A 19,158-nucleotide genomic window follows, 5' to 3' on the forward strand; every position below is an offset into this window, starting at 1 on the left:
GCAAAATTTATTACTGATTTCTCTCGATATTAGTGTTTTTACAAATAAAAGAATATGTAAATAAAAAGTTCATAAGTTATACCTGGGTAACTACAAGCTTTTTTTTTTATGGAGTTACAATTTTTTTTTTTTTTTTATTATTATTATTATTATTTTTCATCTTCGTTTATTAAATTTTTATCTACACATAAATCAATACAGGGAAAAGGCTCAGTTTAGTGTTGCCATCTCTTGGTTCTTTTGAATGTTAAAAACATATTACCACAATAAAACTACTACACAACTGAGGAAAACAATTCTTTTCTTAACAGGTGGTTTCAAAGGTTGACTTTGCACCGCAAAGGGTTAACATCATTTACTATGTCTATATACAGCAAACTAATTACATTAACTATATATAGCATACTAATTACATTAACAAAATATTATTTCATCAGAAACATGCTTATTTAATAAAATAGTTTTCTTCTTTTATTATGTAACAATGATAAGCATAAGCAGATGGAGTTGTGAGTAAAACAAAGTTAAAAAGTTTTTTCAAATGTTTTTAAAAGTTAAAAACAAATATAGTATGTAATAGAATTCTTCAAGCAAATTATCCTTAGAAAATTCTGCTCAACTCACACATCAATTTAACACAGTAGTCTTCATATAACAAGAAATAAATTAAATTACCCATCCATTCTTCGAGCAAATTCAACAATATCGTATCGCTCTCTGTCTCCTTTATATTCAACTGTCTTGTGGCCTTTAATACTATAAAAAATACAAATATAAATGACTCAATGCACAGAAATGTATAAAAAAATCAAAAGAATGACAATTAATTTAATGAACTTTAAGTTCTTAAAATAAGTGAAAATAAACCAGCTCATTTAATTTAAAAAATACAAAACAAAAAAATTTGACTTATGTTCTATGGAAATTATTTCTTGTCTAAACAATTTAAAGTTTGTTTAGATATTCTTATTAATGGATGAAAACATAATTTATAACATTATAAATTGAATAAACATTAAATAAAATTTTACACTTACAACAATATTGTAGGAAAACCAGATACTGAAAATTCAACTGCAACACTGCTAAATCTAGTACAATCTAATCTACCAACTCTTATGTCTGTGTCTACCAAAGACTGAGCAACCTGATTCCATATTGGTTCTAAATTTTTGCAGTGGCCACACCATGGAGCATAAAACTAAAATAAATTATAAATTATTATGAGAAATAATAATAAATAAATAATTTTTTAAAAAACTCTAAAGAACATGCACTATTTAAAAGATTACAGATTACTACATACTACAGATTTTGTTGTGCATTAGTTGATTGATGCTTGAGGCACTGTCATCGCTATGAAAAACTTTTGTTATGTCACATTCATTTATTACCACGTCTCCACACTTCTTCCCATATTCCATTAACTGGAAAATTTCACTTTTTGTTTGCAATATCTGAAAACCTTCAAATTTGTGGCTATAATCATAAACATTAGTCAGCATCCTCTACACACTATTGGCGATGTATCATGAGATTGGCAACTAAAGGCCTGTAGTTCAGATAAATTTTGTTTTGCTCTTTTACGAGCTGACGAGTTAACCCTGTATTATATCATTTTAGTTATTTATTATACTTACATCTACTTCCCATTCTGAATGTTTATCTGAATCCTAAATAAATAAATTGCTATCTATACTTATCCAAGGCCGATGCTTTTTACATGCCCTAAATTCTGTTGCCAGTGCCTCCCTAAATTCTAAAAATTTTGTTGCCACTAAATTTTTTGTTCAAGTGCCTCCTTAAATTCTTAAGATTTTGCCATCTTTTAACTTTGTTACTTGGTATTTCTCAAAATTCTAAACATTTTGCGGCTGATCTTCGGAATATGGTAACTGGTAGTTTGGCGACATTTTTGAGGCGATAAAGGTTACTACCTAGGACTTTGGTAATAATGTGAGAAGTACCAAAGCCGCTTGAAATGTTATCTTCAGGGGGCTTTGGAAGTACTCAGTTCCGATTACGCATTATTTTGTGTGAGGGAAATGAGAGATCATGAGATATGTCATGTGACATTACGAATTACAGTTCTTTAATCGGAAAAGGGGGGAATTTGGAAAACTGTAGTACTATATTATTTTGTATTAAGCTTCATTGTGTGTTGTGTGAAATAGTGGAAGTGTGCGTGCCACGTAATGAAGATTCTGAAGATTAGATAAGTTAGTATTTTTAATCATTTGAGGATATTATTTTTATGCATTGTTCTAAATGTAAGGAGTAAATAAATTAATATGATATTATTGGAAAATTGTTATTAGCAATGATTTAGTTTAAAGTAATTAGAATTGTAATCTTTTTTATTAATTTAATGTATGTGCTTATTTATATTTTAAGTAGTGTTTTTAATTTAATTATATTTTAATTTAATGATCATGATTTTGTGAGTTATATGTTTGTAGTATTTTGGAATACGTTTGAGTAGAATACGTTGAGTATTTTCATGCATTTTCGTAAAATTTTTCTAATTTATGAGAAAAAAGCAGTGTACATGGATATAGTGAAGAGTGTGCGCAATGCCCTTTTTGTGCAATTCTGGGATGTTTTTTTAAGTAAAAATAAGTCGGCGTGTACATGGTTTATGTGTATGTGTTATTTTGAAAAACGCGTAAGGAGTATGGTATTGTGCACTTTTTCCCAATTTTGCAGTGAATATTTGTCATGATTAAGCAGTTTTGTTTGATACAATTTCTAGCATAAGTGTAATTCGGCTAGTAGATTGTTGGAAGAAGTGTTCAGTAGATTAAAAGAAAAGAAACATGTCTTTACTTCGTGAAGACAAAATGGCGGCGGGGAAAAAAATAGAGGGTTGCTGTAGGAGAGTTGGTTGCCAAATTTTCGCCAAAAAATCGCCAAGTTACCATAATGTAAAGATCAACCAGTGTTTCTTTAAGGTTGTGTGAGATAGAAGTGAAGATGTTTTATTAAGTTATTTATTTTACCTGGTACCTTGGTGTGAACTATAAGTATGATTTTAAAGATCCTGAAACAGAAATAAGAAAAGTTTATCGGACACGTAATCAAGATTCTGAAGAAGAATAGGTAAGTTAGTATTTTTAATTATTTGAGGATATTATTTTTATGCATTTGTTCTAAATGTAAGGTGGAAGTAAAGTAATTTGCGTAAACGTGCATGGAAATAATTTAAATATTTGACACTAAGTATTTGTAACCATTTGTAATATTTGCGGTATGAATTAGTTAGTGACGTTTGTAATATAATAGATAATGTAGAGGTAAAAGTTTTTGAATATTTTATTTATTTTATACGGGGAAATGTTCATATTTGGAAACGGTATATACTTTTTCGCGATCAGGTAATTTCATATATGTTCTTTTTACCGGGTTTAAAGATTCAGAAAATTGTTATGCATTTTCGTGAAATTTTTCTAATTTATGAGAAAAAAGCAGTGTACATGGATATAGTGAAGAGTGTGTGCAATGCCATTTTTGTGCAATTCTGGGATGTTTTTTTAAGTAAAAATAAGTCAACGTGTACATGGTTTAGTGATATTTTAATTAAATGATAGTTATTTTGTGAATTTTATGTTTGTAGGAATTTGGTATACGTTTCAGTTGAAGTAAACGTGTATGGAAATAATTTAAATATCTGACACTAAGTATTTGTAAACATTTGTAATGTTTGCGGTATGAATTCGTTGGTGACGTTTATAATACAGTCAAAAGTCTTTGATCCAGACTCGTCGGGACTTCGCCTATTCCAGATTATCGATTTTTCCAGATTATAGATCATCAGTTTAAATCTGGTAAGATGGCATGCAGAAATTATAAAATTAAAAATATGAAACCGTAATTTATAAAATAATGAGCAATTATGATCGAAAGGGTATCAAAGTTTACAAAGAAAGAAGCTTAATATTTATTTGTTTACTTTATTAAACATTTCTTTCAACACGCGCATGCGTAAAGCATACCTTATGCATAGCCGAAATTAGAAAATTGCAACCAGAAAACTATTTGATTTGTATTCGTGATATTTATAATGACGATGAATTTGATTTAAATCATATCAAAGACAGAGTACATCGAGATTAAATACTACATTTAGTCAGGAGTTATAAGCCGAATAAAATAAAAACATCAGATCATTTTAAACATCTAAACTTAAAAAAAAAACAATAAATCTGCCCTGAAGATAACGATAGTGCTGACAGATCAACTTCCAGTTCATTGCGCGCCAAGACATCCCCCCCGCGCAGAACAGCGTGAAATTGATAAACAGATTTCGGTGCGGTTAGATAAACAAAGGATATGCCTTAATGCATTTTTTGTAGCAATTCGTTTTTTGTTTGATGGACATCGAAACATACTTTCGTTTTCTAGATCCTTTGGGAGCTCCAGCATCGGAAATTCTATTTGACATAATCGAAAGTTCAAGTTTACTTTTATAAAATTGCTCTTACAGTCTGCAAAAAATAATAAGCCGGATCCAATTCGAAGATTAAGGAACAATGCAATCATCAACATTAACTCAAATAGATAATTAGATAATTTTAGCTTATGCTGTCCGTCATACATAAAACGCGCACGCGAAAACGTATTCTGCGCTTCCGCAGACGCATATGCGCAGTCATAAATGTCTTGCGCGCACGCGTAAAATGCCTATGCGCAAGCGTAAATGCGGCGCATGCGCAGAAAGATTTTAGCTTTGAGGTCCGGATTATAGATCATTCCGGATTATGGGTGTCCGAATTAACGACGTTTGACTGTATAATAGATAATTTAGAGGTAAAAGTTTTTGAATATTTTATTTATTTTATACGTGGAAATGTTCATCCTTGGAAAGGGTATATACTTTTCCGCGATCAGGTAATTTCATATATGTGCTTTTTACCGAGTTTAAAGATTCACAGAATTTTTTTGCATTTTCGTGCAAATTTTTGTAATTTATGAGAAAATAGCAGTGTAGATGGATAAAGTTAAGAGTGTGTGCAATGCCATTTTTGTGCAATTCTGGAATGTTTTTTTAAGTAAAAATAAGTCGACGTGTAAATGGTTTATGTGTATGTGCTATTCTGAAAAACGCGCAAGGAGTTTGCGATTGTGCACTTTTTTCCAATTTTGCAGTTAATATTTGTCATGATTAAGCAGTTTTGTTACATAAAATTTCTAGCATAAGTGTAATTCGGCTAGTACATTGTTGGAAAAAGTGTTCAGTAAATAAAAAGAAAAGAAACATGTCTTTACTTCGTGAAGACAATATGGCGGCGAAAAAAAAAAATAGAGGGTTGCTGTAGCAGAGTAGGTCGCCAAATTTTCGCCAAAAAATTGCCAAGTTACCATAATTTAAAGATCAACCCATTTTGCTTTCTCTAAATTCTGCCATCGGCCCTGGGTTTATCTGAATAACAAATCAGTTATCCTCAACTGAAATTGCACTAAATAGCCTATATAAGTATCATTTAAAAAATCTACTTTTTTTTTCCCATATGAAAAGAAAAAAATTATTTTAATTTCCTTCTCCTTAACACTTCACAGCGCAGTATAATTATCACCTAGCGTGGTTGATGGTCATGCTGTGACAAAAGCAAAAAGTAAGAAATGATGATTCGCTACATTGGTGTCAGAGATATATATTATTCAGTAGGTGTAAAATCATTGATGTTATGATGTAAAATGCTTCAGTTTGAGATGCATGCCAAGCAAAAAGTGGCTACATATCCAATGCACATGGGTAAAGCATAAAAAAAAAATCTGATGTGGACATTGCATGACTTCCTTGTACAGTAAAAAATATGTAAAATTATACATATTTTTTTGCTGTACTTCATTTAAACTTATTTCCTCCCTCTTGTGCTAGTGTCTCAAGGAAATTAGAAAATGACATCAAGCATTGCAAATTTTTGCAAAATAAACATCGCAAATTTGAATTTAAACATCATGGTCGATTTTTGTCGTATGGGACTCAAATTTCTTATAATTTTAGTTTTTCATAACGAGCATAAAACTTACCCAAATATAAGTATAAAAATCAGAAGACCACGCAAAAATTTAAATTTCGTTATTAATTTTAAATTAGTTTCTTTTTTTTTTAAATTTGAAGTTACAAAAACATGAATATTTTCATCCTTTAAAACAATTCTGTAATTGGAAGTATATGACTATGAGCAACAATTGTGAATACTGATAGCGAATAAAGAGGGTGGATACATATACATACTTTCGGTACTCGCGATTGCAACCAAATAGGGAGGTGCAACTAGATGTTACAGCAGTCCCATATATGAAGTTTCAATGCTCTACAGCTAATCGTTTTTTTAATTATGTGAGATACATATGTACATACATATGCACGGGCATCAAGAAAAATATCCATTTCACAAAATGCTTTCTCATTTTTTATTATTTTTTACAAAGATAAAAGTGAAGAAAGAGAAAGAAAAAGACAAGAATTTCTGTAAACAGGGTGGCAGCTGCCAAATTTGCACAGGATGCTGAATTCCTGCAATTGTGATTATTTTTTAAGCCAAAACATAACAGAATTGTACAAATTCAGTGTCAAAGACAGCTTAGTTAGTTAGCATTGCACACATTAAATCTATTTTCTATCTTTTATTCGTTTTTATTTTTTGCTTTTAGTCTGAATTTAATAAAATAGTTATTCTTTTCATTAAAGCTTTACATATCGTTAGGATTGCCTCTATCTAACTACATTTTATGCCAACCCCTGTGGTTTGTGCCGAGTGTCATTCCCATGAATAGAAAAGTTCCTAAGACGGTCTTGCCTATGAGAGTTTAATATGTTTTAAGAAATTTTACAAGAAAGCTAATTACTGATATAAATATCACATTTTCATTAAAAATTAAATATAGTAGACACCCAGTTAACCGCATAATATAATACCGGAAATGACATTCATGGTAAACTCCAAATCGTGGTTAATCGCAGTTGAAAAAACACAGGTAAGAAGATTAACCAATATTATAATTAACAGAAACAATTATTGATATTTTATCTGTTTAATTTGGAGGAAAAGTTCATAGGGTTATGTTAATTAAATGAGCATTAAAAATAAGAACAGCACATATGGGGGGGAAAAAGTCCCTCCTCCCGAATATTACTTTTGTAGTTCAATAGGAGTCGATGGGAAAGAGAACATTAACAGCTGTACAGCTAATTTCATTTTGGAATTTAGTAATTTACTTTTAATGAATAATTGACCAATATTTATACATTTCAGATTATGTACTTTTGTGGGTAAGAACAATGCCCAATAAGCACTGTGATACCATCCACTATCAGTGAATCCACCCCTGCTTTATCACGAGGTGATATTTTCTTTATACAGTTAAAAGTCGTTAATTCGGACACGCATAATCCGGAATGATCTATAATCCAGACCTCAAAGCTAAAAACTTTCTGCGCATGCGCCGCGTTGACACATGCGCATAGGCATTTACGCGTGCGCGTAAGATCTTCACAACTGCGCAAGCGCAGAATACGTTTTCGCGTGCGCGTTTTATGTATAACGGACAGCATAAGCTAAAATTATCTAATTATCTATTTGAGTTAATGTTGATGATTGCATTGTTCCTTAATCTTCGAATTGGATCCGGCTTATTATTTTTTGCAGACTGTAAGAGCAATTTTATAAAAGTAAACTTGAACTTTCGATTATGTCAAATAGAATTTCCGATGCTGGAGCTCCCAAAGGATCTAGAAAACGAAAGTATCTTTCGATGTCCATCAAACAAAAAGTGGAATTGCTGCAAAAAAATGGATAAAGACATGAAGAAGGTGACAGAGAGGTTAGTGAAAACGAAGAAATTTCGATTGACAAGTTAGTCGGTATTTTCGGCACAGCAATTACGGCACTTGAACAGCGGAACTTTGTAACTGAACAAGAAATTATGTCTGTTTATAGAATTAAAGAGAAAGTATTATCACATAAAACGAAGCAGTTTAAACAACTTACATTAAAAGAAATGTTTAATAAAGTAAACAAATAAATATTAAGCTTTTTTTTTTTTTTTTTTTTTTTTTTTGTAAATTTTGATACCCTTTAGATCATAATTGTTCCTTATTTCATAAATTACGGTTTCATATTTTTAATTTTAGAATTTCTGCATGCCATCTTACGAGATTTAAACTGATGATCTATAATCCGGAAAAATCGATAATCCGGAATCGCCGAAGTCCCGACGAGTCCGGATTAACGACTTTTGACTGTACACAATTTAAGTGATAAATGATATATTGCTTTAAGGAAATTTTTGAAGGTCATGTTAACTATAAGATAGTACAGTTTTTAAACAACATTATACGAAGTAGACCGATATATTACACCATATTTATTACAAGAATGAAAAATTTAAATCTATGATTCCAACCAATCCAAACTGTTATAATAAAATTAATTAATTAATTACATTTGAGGGGTTCAGAGCATGAGTGTCATAACCGACTCTCAGATACTATTGAGAGAATAGCATGTTCATTAAAACTGCAATTAAAAATAATGAGGAAACCAGAACAGTTTTATTGACAACATATACACACTCAGGTAAAATTGTACAGAGTAGCAAGCATATTGTGTCTAGTGAATCAGTTTGGAGTAAATTAGGAGGGAAAACAATGCTCAACAATTTCTGCATTAGACATCTGATATAATGAATCTCATCAAAAATTAATAGAACTGAAAGTTTTTTTAGTGAATGGCATAAAGAAGTAATACATTTCATGATATTAAACACACATTTTTCTTGAAAAGTATCACATTACATCTGGTTTTTTAATCTCTGTTTTAAAAGCCACTAGAAATTAATAAACCTAAATGTTAAAGTTACAACCTAAATGTTAGACTTGATTAAATGGTTTTAATGCTATTTAATCAAGTCTAACATTTAGGTTGTAACTTTTTTAAAATTTTATGGCAACTGATACTGTGCTTCCTAACTTTCAGCCACTGTATTGTTTACCAACATACCTTTTTCTAATTACTATAGCAAAATCCATCACCTAAAATATATTTATAATAAGCACATATGATGCAATTTTCTTGCAATCCATTCCTGTGATGGGCAAACAGATTTTTTTGCTTGTTTTTCAAAAAAAGGAGGTGCAAATAAAGCTTGACATCCATTAGGTATTAGTTACACAGCAAGTTGAAAATTTGTTGCTTCATACATATACACATGTATATTTTGACTCAGTTTCCATAAAAAAGAGGAGTTATGGCATCTGTGCTCTGAATCCTCTATTCCATTTTGAATTAAATATATTTCGGTATACCAAGAGATATATTTGCTTATAAACTATTCAACTTACCATGACTAACCAAACACCATTGTTACGAACTTCAAGAAATCTAGAAGATAAAAATGTATGATAGATTTCATTCAAATATAATATTAATTGCAATATCCTAAAGCATAAATTATAATGACATGCATGTCATTTATTATGAAGAAAAATTTCTTCATTAATGATTATAAAATTAAGCAATTTAAATATGCATCTTGTCAACAGGAATGGATTTCTTCCATGACCTGAAAAAAGTGTGGGGAGGAGAAGAAAAGGGACAAACAGAGCAAATATGGAGATTCGTAAGAGATTAAAATCTGAAAAGTATAGTAAAAAAGAATAAACTGCATACAATGAATTATTTCCGACTCAATGTTTACCTACTTTTCATTTACTTCCTCCAGCTTCCCCCACCAAATAATAATAATAATAATAATAATAATTTTGAATATGTTATTAGGAAGAAAAATTTAAATCCTCATAAATTTATAATCATAAAATCTTACTAATACAGTGTACACTGTGACTTATTTGAAAATAAACGCTTTATTACTTTTGTAATAAAATTCAAAGTAAATAATAAATCTTTCTCAATCCAATAAAAAGTGGGACAGAATTTTTAATATGGAAATTATTCTTACCATGTAGTAATTTTTTAAAAATAAACCCTTCCCAACAAATTTGTCATTTTCAGAACCTTACTCTACTTGATACTATCCACAATACATTAAATTCTGTTATATGGTGGAAAGGAAATCAAGCAATTTCTGAAACTGCAATCAGACCCACTAGTTACCCTCAATAACTTATTTCTGGCAATTTCAGCTTCCAGGACATCTAATTGGTTGAATCGTAAAAAAACCACTGTCAAAGACCTATGCAAGACAGACTATGCATAGCAAAGCATTTTCACCGAAGTCTCAGAATGTCTCATGTATATAGCCAGGAAATAGTTCAAAGATAACTGTTTCAACTAGGAACTCTCCCATTTAAATTAGAGCTGGGGAGAAACTTATTTCTCAGAAAAGTATCTTCGTGTCTCAAGTCGCTAGATGTGCTAACCCAATATGACTGCTCATGAACTCTACAACATAGATAAGGTTATTTTAAGCTGTCCCAGTAGAATTAGAACAAATCTCTTCTTTCGGATTTACAAACTGAAAATTACAAAACATTTCACTGCATGCTACAGCAATCTGTTTCATTATGCTGTGTTAAATTCTATTAATGATGATGTAGATTCAATTCATTTTGGATATGAAAAATTCATTATATTAAACATTACTGCTCTACAATAACTTGGCAAATTAATTCTGAATATATATGTAATATTGTGGCAGTCGGGCACATGAGTGCAGGTTGGCAATCTGGTCACATCAGAATTCCGGACATTGTCGTGGCTGACTGTAATCCAATAATGACACAGAAGAATTTAACTTTATAGCTCCATAGCTTTATTCAATTCAAACAGCTGATCATTATTCTTTACTAAATAAGATTAACTTTAAATTTACTGTGCCATACTATTAAAAAAAAGAAAGACAGAGTGGCAGCAGAAAGTTGTCACAGCGGTAGGCGAAGAAAAGCAATCTTTGACACACAAATGGCATGAATTCTTCATTTATAGGAATGGTTACGTAATATGCTTGAATATTCTAAAAAATATTGGTCTAGGAAAAAGATTCTGAAATCGCAGAAAATTAAATAGAGGTTGCTTGTTCGTGTAGAGCAAAGCCATCGTTTTTTTTTATACTTTACATATATAGAGAGAAAAAATGTTTTAAATATGCACAGAGAGAGATTTTATTGAAAATAAAAAGAGGTTACTACAAGTTTAGAAATTATGCTAATTAAATTACACACGTTATGAAAATATTTAAGTTAATTATCAAAAAGACAGTGGTACTTAATGTATAAATACTATATAAATGAGAAATTAGTATAAAAATTAATTTATTACATTTCTTCCACTTTAGAGGGTGAGAAAAACCTATTTCTTCCAGCCAATTTTTTTTCTATCATGGAAGACAATTCTGTTTGCCATTTTTCATTCATACAAGAACTAAATTGCCTAAAAACTTGGAGAATCTATCTCTTTAAACTTTGAAAAAAAGATGTAAAAGCAATGCTAGCAAAACAGCACAGATTTTATAAGATCTGTAAGAATATGGTACCTCTAAACCTGAGATATGATCTCTTTTTACATTCCGTTTATAATGTAAAACAATAAATATATCAGCTCTCTTCAGGGACACTGTCATAATGAGACTTTTTTCCACCAGAAATAAACCTCCATACCTGATATGACAAAATATTGACAACTATTAATATTTCAGACTATAAAGTGACATCTAATTTGAATTGGAATGCTGATTATAAATTAAATTAATGCTTTGATTTTCAAAATGGGCATGGTATAGCTTATTAGAATTATTTCCCCTCTTTTGTGTTTTTAAGATCACTGCATCACCTGTATTTCCTCTTGCCATACCAGACATTATACTCAAATTATTTAAAGCCAAATAATGAAGACTACTAAAGCAAGGTGAATATGAGATGTCACAGTATGGTGTGTGTGTGTGTGTGTATATATATATATATATATATATAATTTCTGTAAGCATATGTAATGTTTCATAAAGGGTGTGTGTGTGTGTGTATATATATATATATATAATTTCTGTAAGCATATGTAATGTTTCATAAAGCAAAAAAGTTAATTCTGATTTTTAAGCAGTCATACTTTAAAAGGCAAACAAAAGTCATCTATTTCATCATTTTGGAGAAGGATAAGATAGAATTTTCTTTGATTGAAATACAAAACAAAGTCCGTAATCCGGACTCGTCGGGACTTCGGCGATTGCAGATTAAGGGATGATAAAAAGGTTTTTAGAATTAAAAACGTTTTTAGGAGATGTATATAAACCTAATGCTTCACTGACAGAAAGACTGTAAAATGATCTTACAGAATTAGAAACTCTTCTTTCTATACCATATATAGCCACAAAAAAACCGCAATCTGAAAAATTGACACGAGGTGAGAATAAAATGTTTGTTCTTTCTGAAATGGAGGGTTTATTGCAGAAGGAATCATTTCTTCAATGAAGAAAAGAAAAACTAGTTTGCTAAACAATGAGATCTTGCAGGGTTCCATATACGGAAATCCAAAATACCGAATTTTCTTGGATGACGAACAAATTAAAAAGGCAAACAAAAGTCATCTATTAACTTATATTAACATTAAGAATGAAATTATTCTCAGAACAATTGGAGAATTCGAATCAAGACAGTCAGACATTGCAACTGATTCTCTATCATCCTTTTCCACTGCTGAATAAGATTTTGAGAAATATTTTTGGATAATATTGAAAAGGTTAAAGCAAAGCAATGAAAATAAAAAAAACAAGAGCCTTCAGATATAAAAATGAAAAAATACAAAAAATATTTCTACACAGCCTTTGAAGAAATAGAGAAATATGATTGTGCTTGCAAGCCTCCTCTTTTAGAAGTTCTCAAAATCTATCCTGAAAAGTTAAAAGAAGTAGCCCTAACAGTAACAGCTCTTCCTCCTACTCAAGTTAGTAATGGAAAGACTCTTCTCAGCTCTGAAGTTTATCAAATCGGATCTATGGCCCTCCAACAAAGAAAACCTTGCTGAAGCTATACTGTTTCTTTGAAATAACTAATGCCAGTTTTTCCATTTCATAATAAATGCTAATTAATATAAATAATTTGCTATACCATCCATTTTTCAGCATCTATTACTTCTTTTATATAAAAAAAATATGCTGTAACCCATGTGTATATGTTTACACACACATATATATATATATATGAGGGAGTCGGAGTCATTAAAATTCCAGGAGTTGGGGTCAGTCATTTTCCCTACGGACTCCACAGCCCTGGTTACATGAAAAGGCAAACCATTTATTGAAAGAAAAGTAAGGGAATTTATGAAACGTGCCGACTGATGTCTTAAAATTTTCAAATGATTAGCGTTTCTTGGGTCAAATTAGCTTCAATGAAAACTCACAAACACGAACAAAGAACTTAAAGTAACAATATATAGTGGAACATTAAGTAATATTTGAATTAATGATAACTAATATTTTTTGAACTACACTAACATTAAAACATTCTGACTGATTACATATTCAAAGTTGATTACACAGTACTATTTCTTGAAGGCATATTCTTTATCATATTGTCATTGTTTATTTCTGTAACTATATACAACAATAAATAATATTTTATGTTGTAAACTATTAAAAATAATTACAAAAATATTTTCAGATCTTCTGTAAAAATTTGAAAAGGATAATAAGATTACGAAGTAAAAAATCAAATACTCACCGGTCGCTTAACTCTAATACACGGTTACTGGCAACTGTACTAAGCAACACTAACACTGAAACCAACAATTAGATTAATTAAAATAAAGAAACACGCATGCAAAGTTTTAACATGAGGATGCAATAAATACGGTGCAGATTTAGCGGTAAACTGCGGAGTTGCTCTAAAATGCATATTATTTACTTACACAACACCAAAATATTGCGAATTCCCGCCATTGAGGTTAGAAATTCATCTAGAATTACTCATTGATTGCAATTTTGTAAAAGGAAAGATATAGCAGAAGTATATGATACTATAATATCTTATAATCATTAGGTTTTCATATTTTTAATTTAATTATCAATCGTTATAACGGATATACGGAAAAGTGGAAAAATGAAACTGAACGGAGCGTTGCCACATTAATTTTGCTCAATACGAGCATCCAAGATCAAGGCCAACTTTTCTGCCCTTCTGCTTGAAATAAATTATTATTTGACAAGAATTCTAATAAAAATATTATAATATTCTCTTTAAGCATCTAATATTAATCAGTAATAGGTTTTCAGTAGTCTATTCCATATACTATAAAAAAAATTTAATGTACTCAGTGGAAATAAGTGGCAAGCAATAAACCTGCTACTTAAAATATTTTTAATCTTAGCAATATTTCTTGTTAAAACTGAATTTTGATAATTATTTAGGCAGTTTATCCCAAAATTTGTGTTTGCATATAACTGATAACTTTCTGAAAGCTCAATTTGTACTAGAAAGAGCGAAAAAAAAAATATATACTTTGCTTTTAGGCAGTTGTTTATTTTTGGATGGCGTCACTAAAATTGGTTGTTATTTAAAATCATTTCTTTTTTCAGCCATTTTATAGCCCGTTCGAATATAAAAGCTATAAATAAAGAATTAACGGATCTCCACCATGTTTCTGTGAAATGATGAGGAAACATTTGTAGTACAGACTTCGCATGCTGTGTGGAGCTCTAAATTACCCTGACACGATTCAACTGTTTGAAAGTTAGTATTGTTTGCAAAATTTAAGGTTTTCGTGGTTTACGGTTCGCCTCAATCCAAGCCCAACTAGTCTCACCGGATTTAAAGTGAAACGATATATGAATTCTTTTTTCCAGCAGTGTAAAAGAACTGAACTGAAGAGAGACTTTTTTGTTTTTGATTTTCGACTATGTATGCGAGTCTGCGACGCAGTCCTTTCCGAAATTAATAGTCAAACGAAAAGGATTAAGAACGAATTTTACTTCGTTTTCATATAAAATTAATATTGCACTTTTGAAAGAAAATCCAGATGTCAACAAATTTTCGGTTTAGAATTGCAATTCAAGGACAAGTTCGAAAGGCTGGCAAGCTGCCAAGAGGAATTGGAAAACGCTATTTTGCAGTCTGACGACTATTCTAAACAAAATTATAAAGAGTTATCAAAATCCGAAGCATATAGAGATAAGTATTACGAACTGACTTGCAAAATAAAATGATGTGTAATCGGAAACAAAGTTAAGGAATCATCGACGGGAAGAGTTTTATACCGAAAAAAGACATTTTAAACTCAAAAAAATTGAGAGAGGTTTAGTGGACAAGCGAAAGAATTTCTCTCGTTTTGGTTACAATTCGAAAAAATACACACCGATGGAAGTTTGCCTTTTTCAATACTGATTGCATGATGTCGTGCCGAAATGGAAAGCTGCAAGAGTCACAGAAATTTTACCAGCTACTGCTGCAAATTACCCAAAGCATATTTTTTTAGCGAAGATCTACTAATGCAAATTTATGTTAGAGATCTGAATATGGTTATGAGGAGTGCTATGTCGGCATGTTCTCAAACGGATCTTCCTACATTATATGATAAACCGAAACGGAAAGTCAGAACATTACAATCCTTTGGAAAGACTCAATAAAATATGGTGACTTCTTAACACCTCTTATCGAATCGTGTGTACCTAAATGAGTCCTTATTACGTGGGAAAGGAGCAGAAATTGTGTTGATTTGTCAAAAAGGATCTTTGAGAAGCTTAATGTGTTTTCTGAAACTGGTTTTACTCTCTCGTAGCGATTTTGGAGCTAACTCAAATGTTAAGAAAAAAGAGACCAGAAAAGTACACTAGAATACCTTCCTCCGCGCCATTGGGTAGCATGACTAATCAACGAAGCTAAAGGTGATATTCTTTTGTGCTAGTGGTAGAGAATTTGACTCGCATTAAAGAGACCCGGGATCGAAACCCAAGGTCATTACCGTCTTCAAGGACATGCGAAACTCGTGAGCTGCAGCACTTCTCACTGGACCTAATAGATGGCGACACGAGCAAACAACTATTCACTTGGGAGCCGCTGAAGTCTCTCGCGCCAAATGATCTCTACAAAACGGTAGGTGACATTTTAATTTTTTATTTAGTGATAAAGTCATTTAAGTCAGGAGTGTTTTATGGCTATAAACTTGAGACTTGAATATAAGATTTTGATTAAAAAGGAGACTGTTTTTGTTTTTTACGAATAGGTCACACATCTAGAAACTGTAAATCTAAAAATAAGTGTATTCAATGTAATAAAATCGGTACTACTCCGTTTCGAGGGACGTAAGGAAATCGCAAAATGACGCTAGTGATGCTTAATTAATTGTGTTAAACCTTTCAAAGTAGTAACGAGATATCATTAAAAATGTGTGCTCGAAAGATCATGAAATGAAATTGAGTAATTTATTCTAACAACTCGACAGCTGTAAAGCACAGGTTATAGGCTCAAGAGCCTCCTTTAGAATAGCTCAGTTCTACACCTTATAAAAAAGTCATTCGTCAAGAATTGCTTCGCGCTAGATTTGGGGGTAGTCACTCTACGGCATCTCTTTCGACGATGAAAAAGCGTATTTCAAATTCATCACATTCACAGGAGTTTGAATGGTAGGGTACTAGGACACAGGGCTCAACCTATGTCGAAACTCATCGTAAAATTTAAAATTATTCACAGGTCCAAGTTATTAGGTATAAAATACTAAAATTCAAAATTATTTCACTAGCATGGTTCAAATACTTCAGAGATGCACACAGGTTCATTGTAAAAAAGTACATACAAACTCCTATAAATGGGATCAGGATTGACAATTGAAAAAATGCATTATAAAATGATAAAACATCAAACAGTTACATAAGTGACTTGGCATTTACATGACCATAGGTCACTTGAGATTTTCTGGGGAGCAATAGTTATGGTTATACATTGGAAGGATTTTAGTATTATTTTCTCTGAGTCTTAAATGAAAACTGTGCGTGGTAAAATAACGATAGGCATGAATGCATCTAATACCGTTGAACCTAATTTTTAAAACACTATTGCCTATTTATTTTTTTACTGCTATTTTTATTTGTTTGTTTGCCGCTTATTTATTTCTTTTAAAAATAGTATTTATCTTTATTGTGTTACCTAAACTTTTTTTTTTCATTTTGTTCCCTCCCATTTAAATTTTGCCTCCCGGGGCGGCCACACTGGTTTCACCTATATTATAATTATAAAAAAAGAGAGAGAGAGAAACTATTAAAATAGTTTTTATTTTTTTTCCTCCATATATCCCACACAAATCAGTACTAGCTTTTAAAGAAATGCCTCCAGTTTAATCTCCTGTCATTAAAAAGCATTAGCTTCCATTCACTTTTTCAACGATAATGTTATGAACTTTTGTATATATAAGTAGCTAATTTTAGTTAAATCATAATGTGGAAATTATAGTATTTTGTTATAATGTCAGATGAAATACTTGAAAGACCACCCAGACAGTATAATTGTTAGGGAAGCCTACTGTGCTACCGAAGGGCCTGTGTTCGAATCCCGGAGAAGGCATGGATATTTGTAAATGTATAGTGCCTTTGCAGCATGGGGGTACTCTAAATATATGGCGAGCCAAAAGTCCTCTCGTGCGGATTGGTGGTAATAGATAGGGGTAGGAGAACCGGGGTGTTCTCTCTCAAAATTGGGGTGCAATAAAAGTCCAACCTCCTTCGGGCTATGGCAACCATTTTTCCATAGAATTCATGGACAAGACAACAAATGCTTGAAAGAGACGAAGCCTTGCCGAAAAAATAAGGTTACAGGGGCGAGTCTATTAAACATTAAGGTAAAATGACTGTCTGATTAAATTGGCGAGATATTGCCAAGTTAATCATAGTTTTGGCGACTATTTTCAACGCCAAATTTGGCTATAAATTGCCAATTTGGCAACATTTTGGTCGGGTGCCTGTATAACTGTAATGGGTATTGCAATTGAATAAATGTAATTAATCTATATATGCAATTGTAACCGTATTCAACCCTTAGATGTGACTTTAACCGTATATACCTTACAGTAACTTCGAGAAATGGAATTTACTAGAAATCTCTCTGCGGCCGACTAAAAATCTCTGGACTGACAGAGCATCTGCTCTCATTTGTTGCTAGTTTATAGCTGAATTCTGAGCATTGAGATGTCCGAAAGCGCTTTGCCTTTTAGATGCGCTTAAAATTCTTAGTAGTTTAGTAAATGTAATTATCGATTGTATTCTGTGATACTATCAAGAGCTGTGTTCCAAAACTGTGAAGATTTTCTTTTGATAAAATATTATGAAGCTACTATCGGTTTTAGGCGCATTCAAACTACGTGATTTGTGATTTGTTAGTGCTTCAAATACTCAATCCAAGGGTTTTTACTTGTCGATTAGAGTACTCTTGACCAGTGGTTATATAAAATCAAACCGCTCTGTGCAGTAAATGCATTGCATTTGATAGAAAATACAGGAACGAATAAAATTACCCTGAATAGTAAAATTATTTAGAATCCAAAAGATAGTGGAAATAAACTTGTCCGAGCTAGTAAACAGGAAGGATAGATTAAATAAAAAGTTATTTCCGAGATGATTAATACATTAATATACGCACGCAACAATATGTTCCAAAACTACATTACTGCATGTATTTATGTCTTCATTTTATATTTTTGGCGAAATATACGTTGCGTTATACTTACAAGATTGAAAATTATTTTTTAATGCATCATCTGCATCCCTTCGAAATCTGAGGAGTTGGCCGAAATTTCCTTCATTCTGATGCGATTACACACTATCATCATTTGCATTCGTTTTCCCAAAATTACAGTGACCTCTATAGGAAAATACATTTCCCTCACGCATGATCATTTTTTTATTTATTTATTCAGAGTCGGATTTAGACTTGATAAGGCTATTTGAGATATGGGGCCCTTTATAAGTCTGTTATATTGTTACGAAATGTACAGGCGCGATAAGATGGCTTCCCTGCAAAGCAGGGTTGCCATAAAATGCCAAAGGAAGGCAGTGTTGCCACATTTGGCGAGAAATCGCACATTTGGCAACATTTGTCGCCAAAATTGCGATATGCCATGGACGGATGGAGAACCTTCTGGAACGAATTCTTACCGGTTTAGCCCGAAATGTTCTCGAACACAAGCCGAAAGCTATATAAACCTTGCTGGTCCGCAGTCA

The 19,158-nt window shown here is 31.6% G+C and overlaps 1 protein-coding gene across 3 annotated transcripts in view; it reads right to left on the reverse strand.

The window, feature by feature from the left end:
- Positions 1-14,075, reverse strand: part of Tmx3 (Thioredoxin-related transmembrane protein 3) — a 39,686-nt gene extending 25,611 nt beyond the window's left edge. For all 3 annotated transcript variants that reach the window (XM_035372038.2, XM_035372037.2, XM_035372036.2), the window contains exons 1-5: positions 13,863-14,075; positions 13,676-13,730; positions 9,347-9,386; positions 1,038-1,201; positions 676-756 (exon numbers count right to left, since the gene is read on the reverse strand). In XM_035372038.2, coding sequence (XP_035227929.1) covers positions 676-756; positions 1,038-1,201; positions 9,347-9,386; positions 13,676-13,730; positions 13,863-13,893 — 371 coding nt within the window. In that variant the 5' untranslated portion in view covers positions 13,894-14,075. The remainder of the gene's footprint in view (positions 1-675; positions 757-1,037; positions 1,202-9,346; positions 9,387-13,675; positions 13,731-13,862) is intronic.
- Positions 14,076-19,158: the final 5,083 nt, after the last annotated feature.

The sequence above is a fragment of the Stegodyphus dumicola genome, chromosome 7, assembly GCF_044657685.1.
Source record: "Stegodyphus dumicola isolate Sdum_Otavi_A_Nest chromosome 7, ASM4465768v1".
NCBI lineage: Eukaryota > Metazoa > Arthropoda > Arachnida > Araneae > Eresidae > Stegodyphus > Stegodyphus dumicola.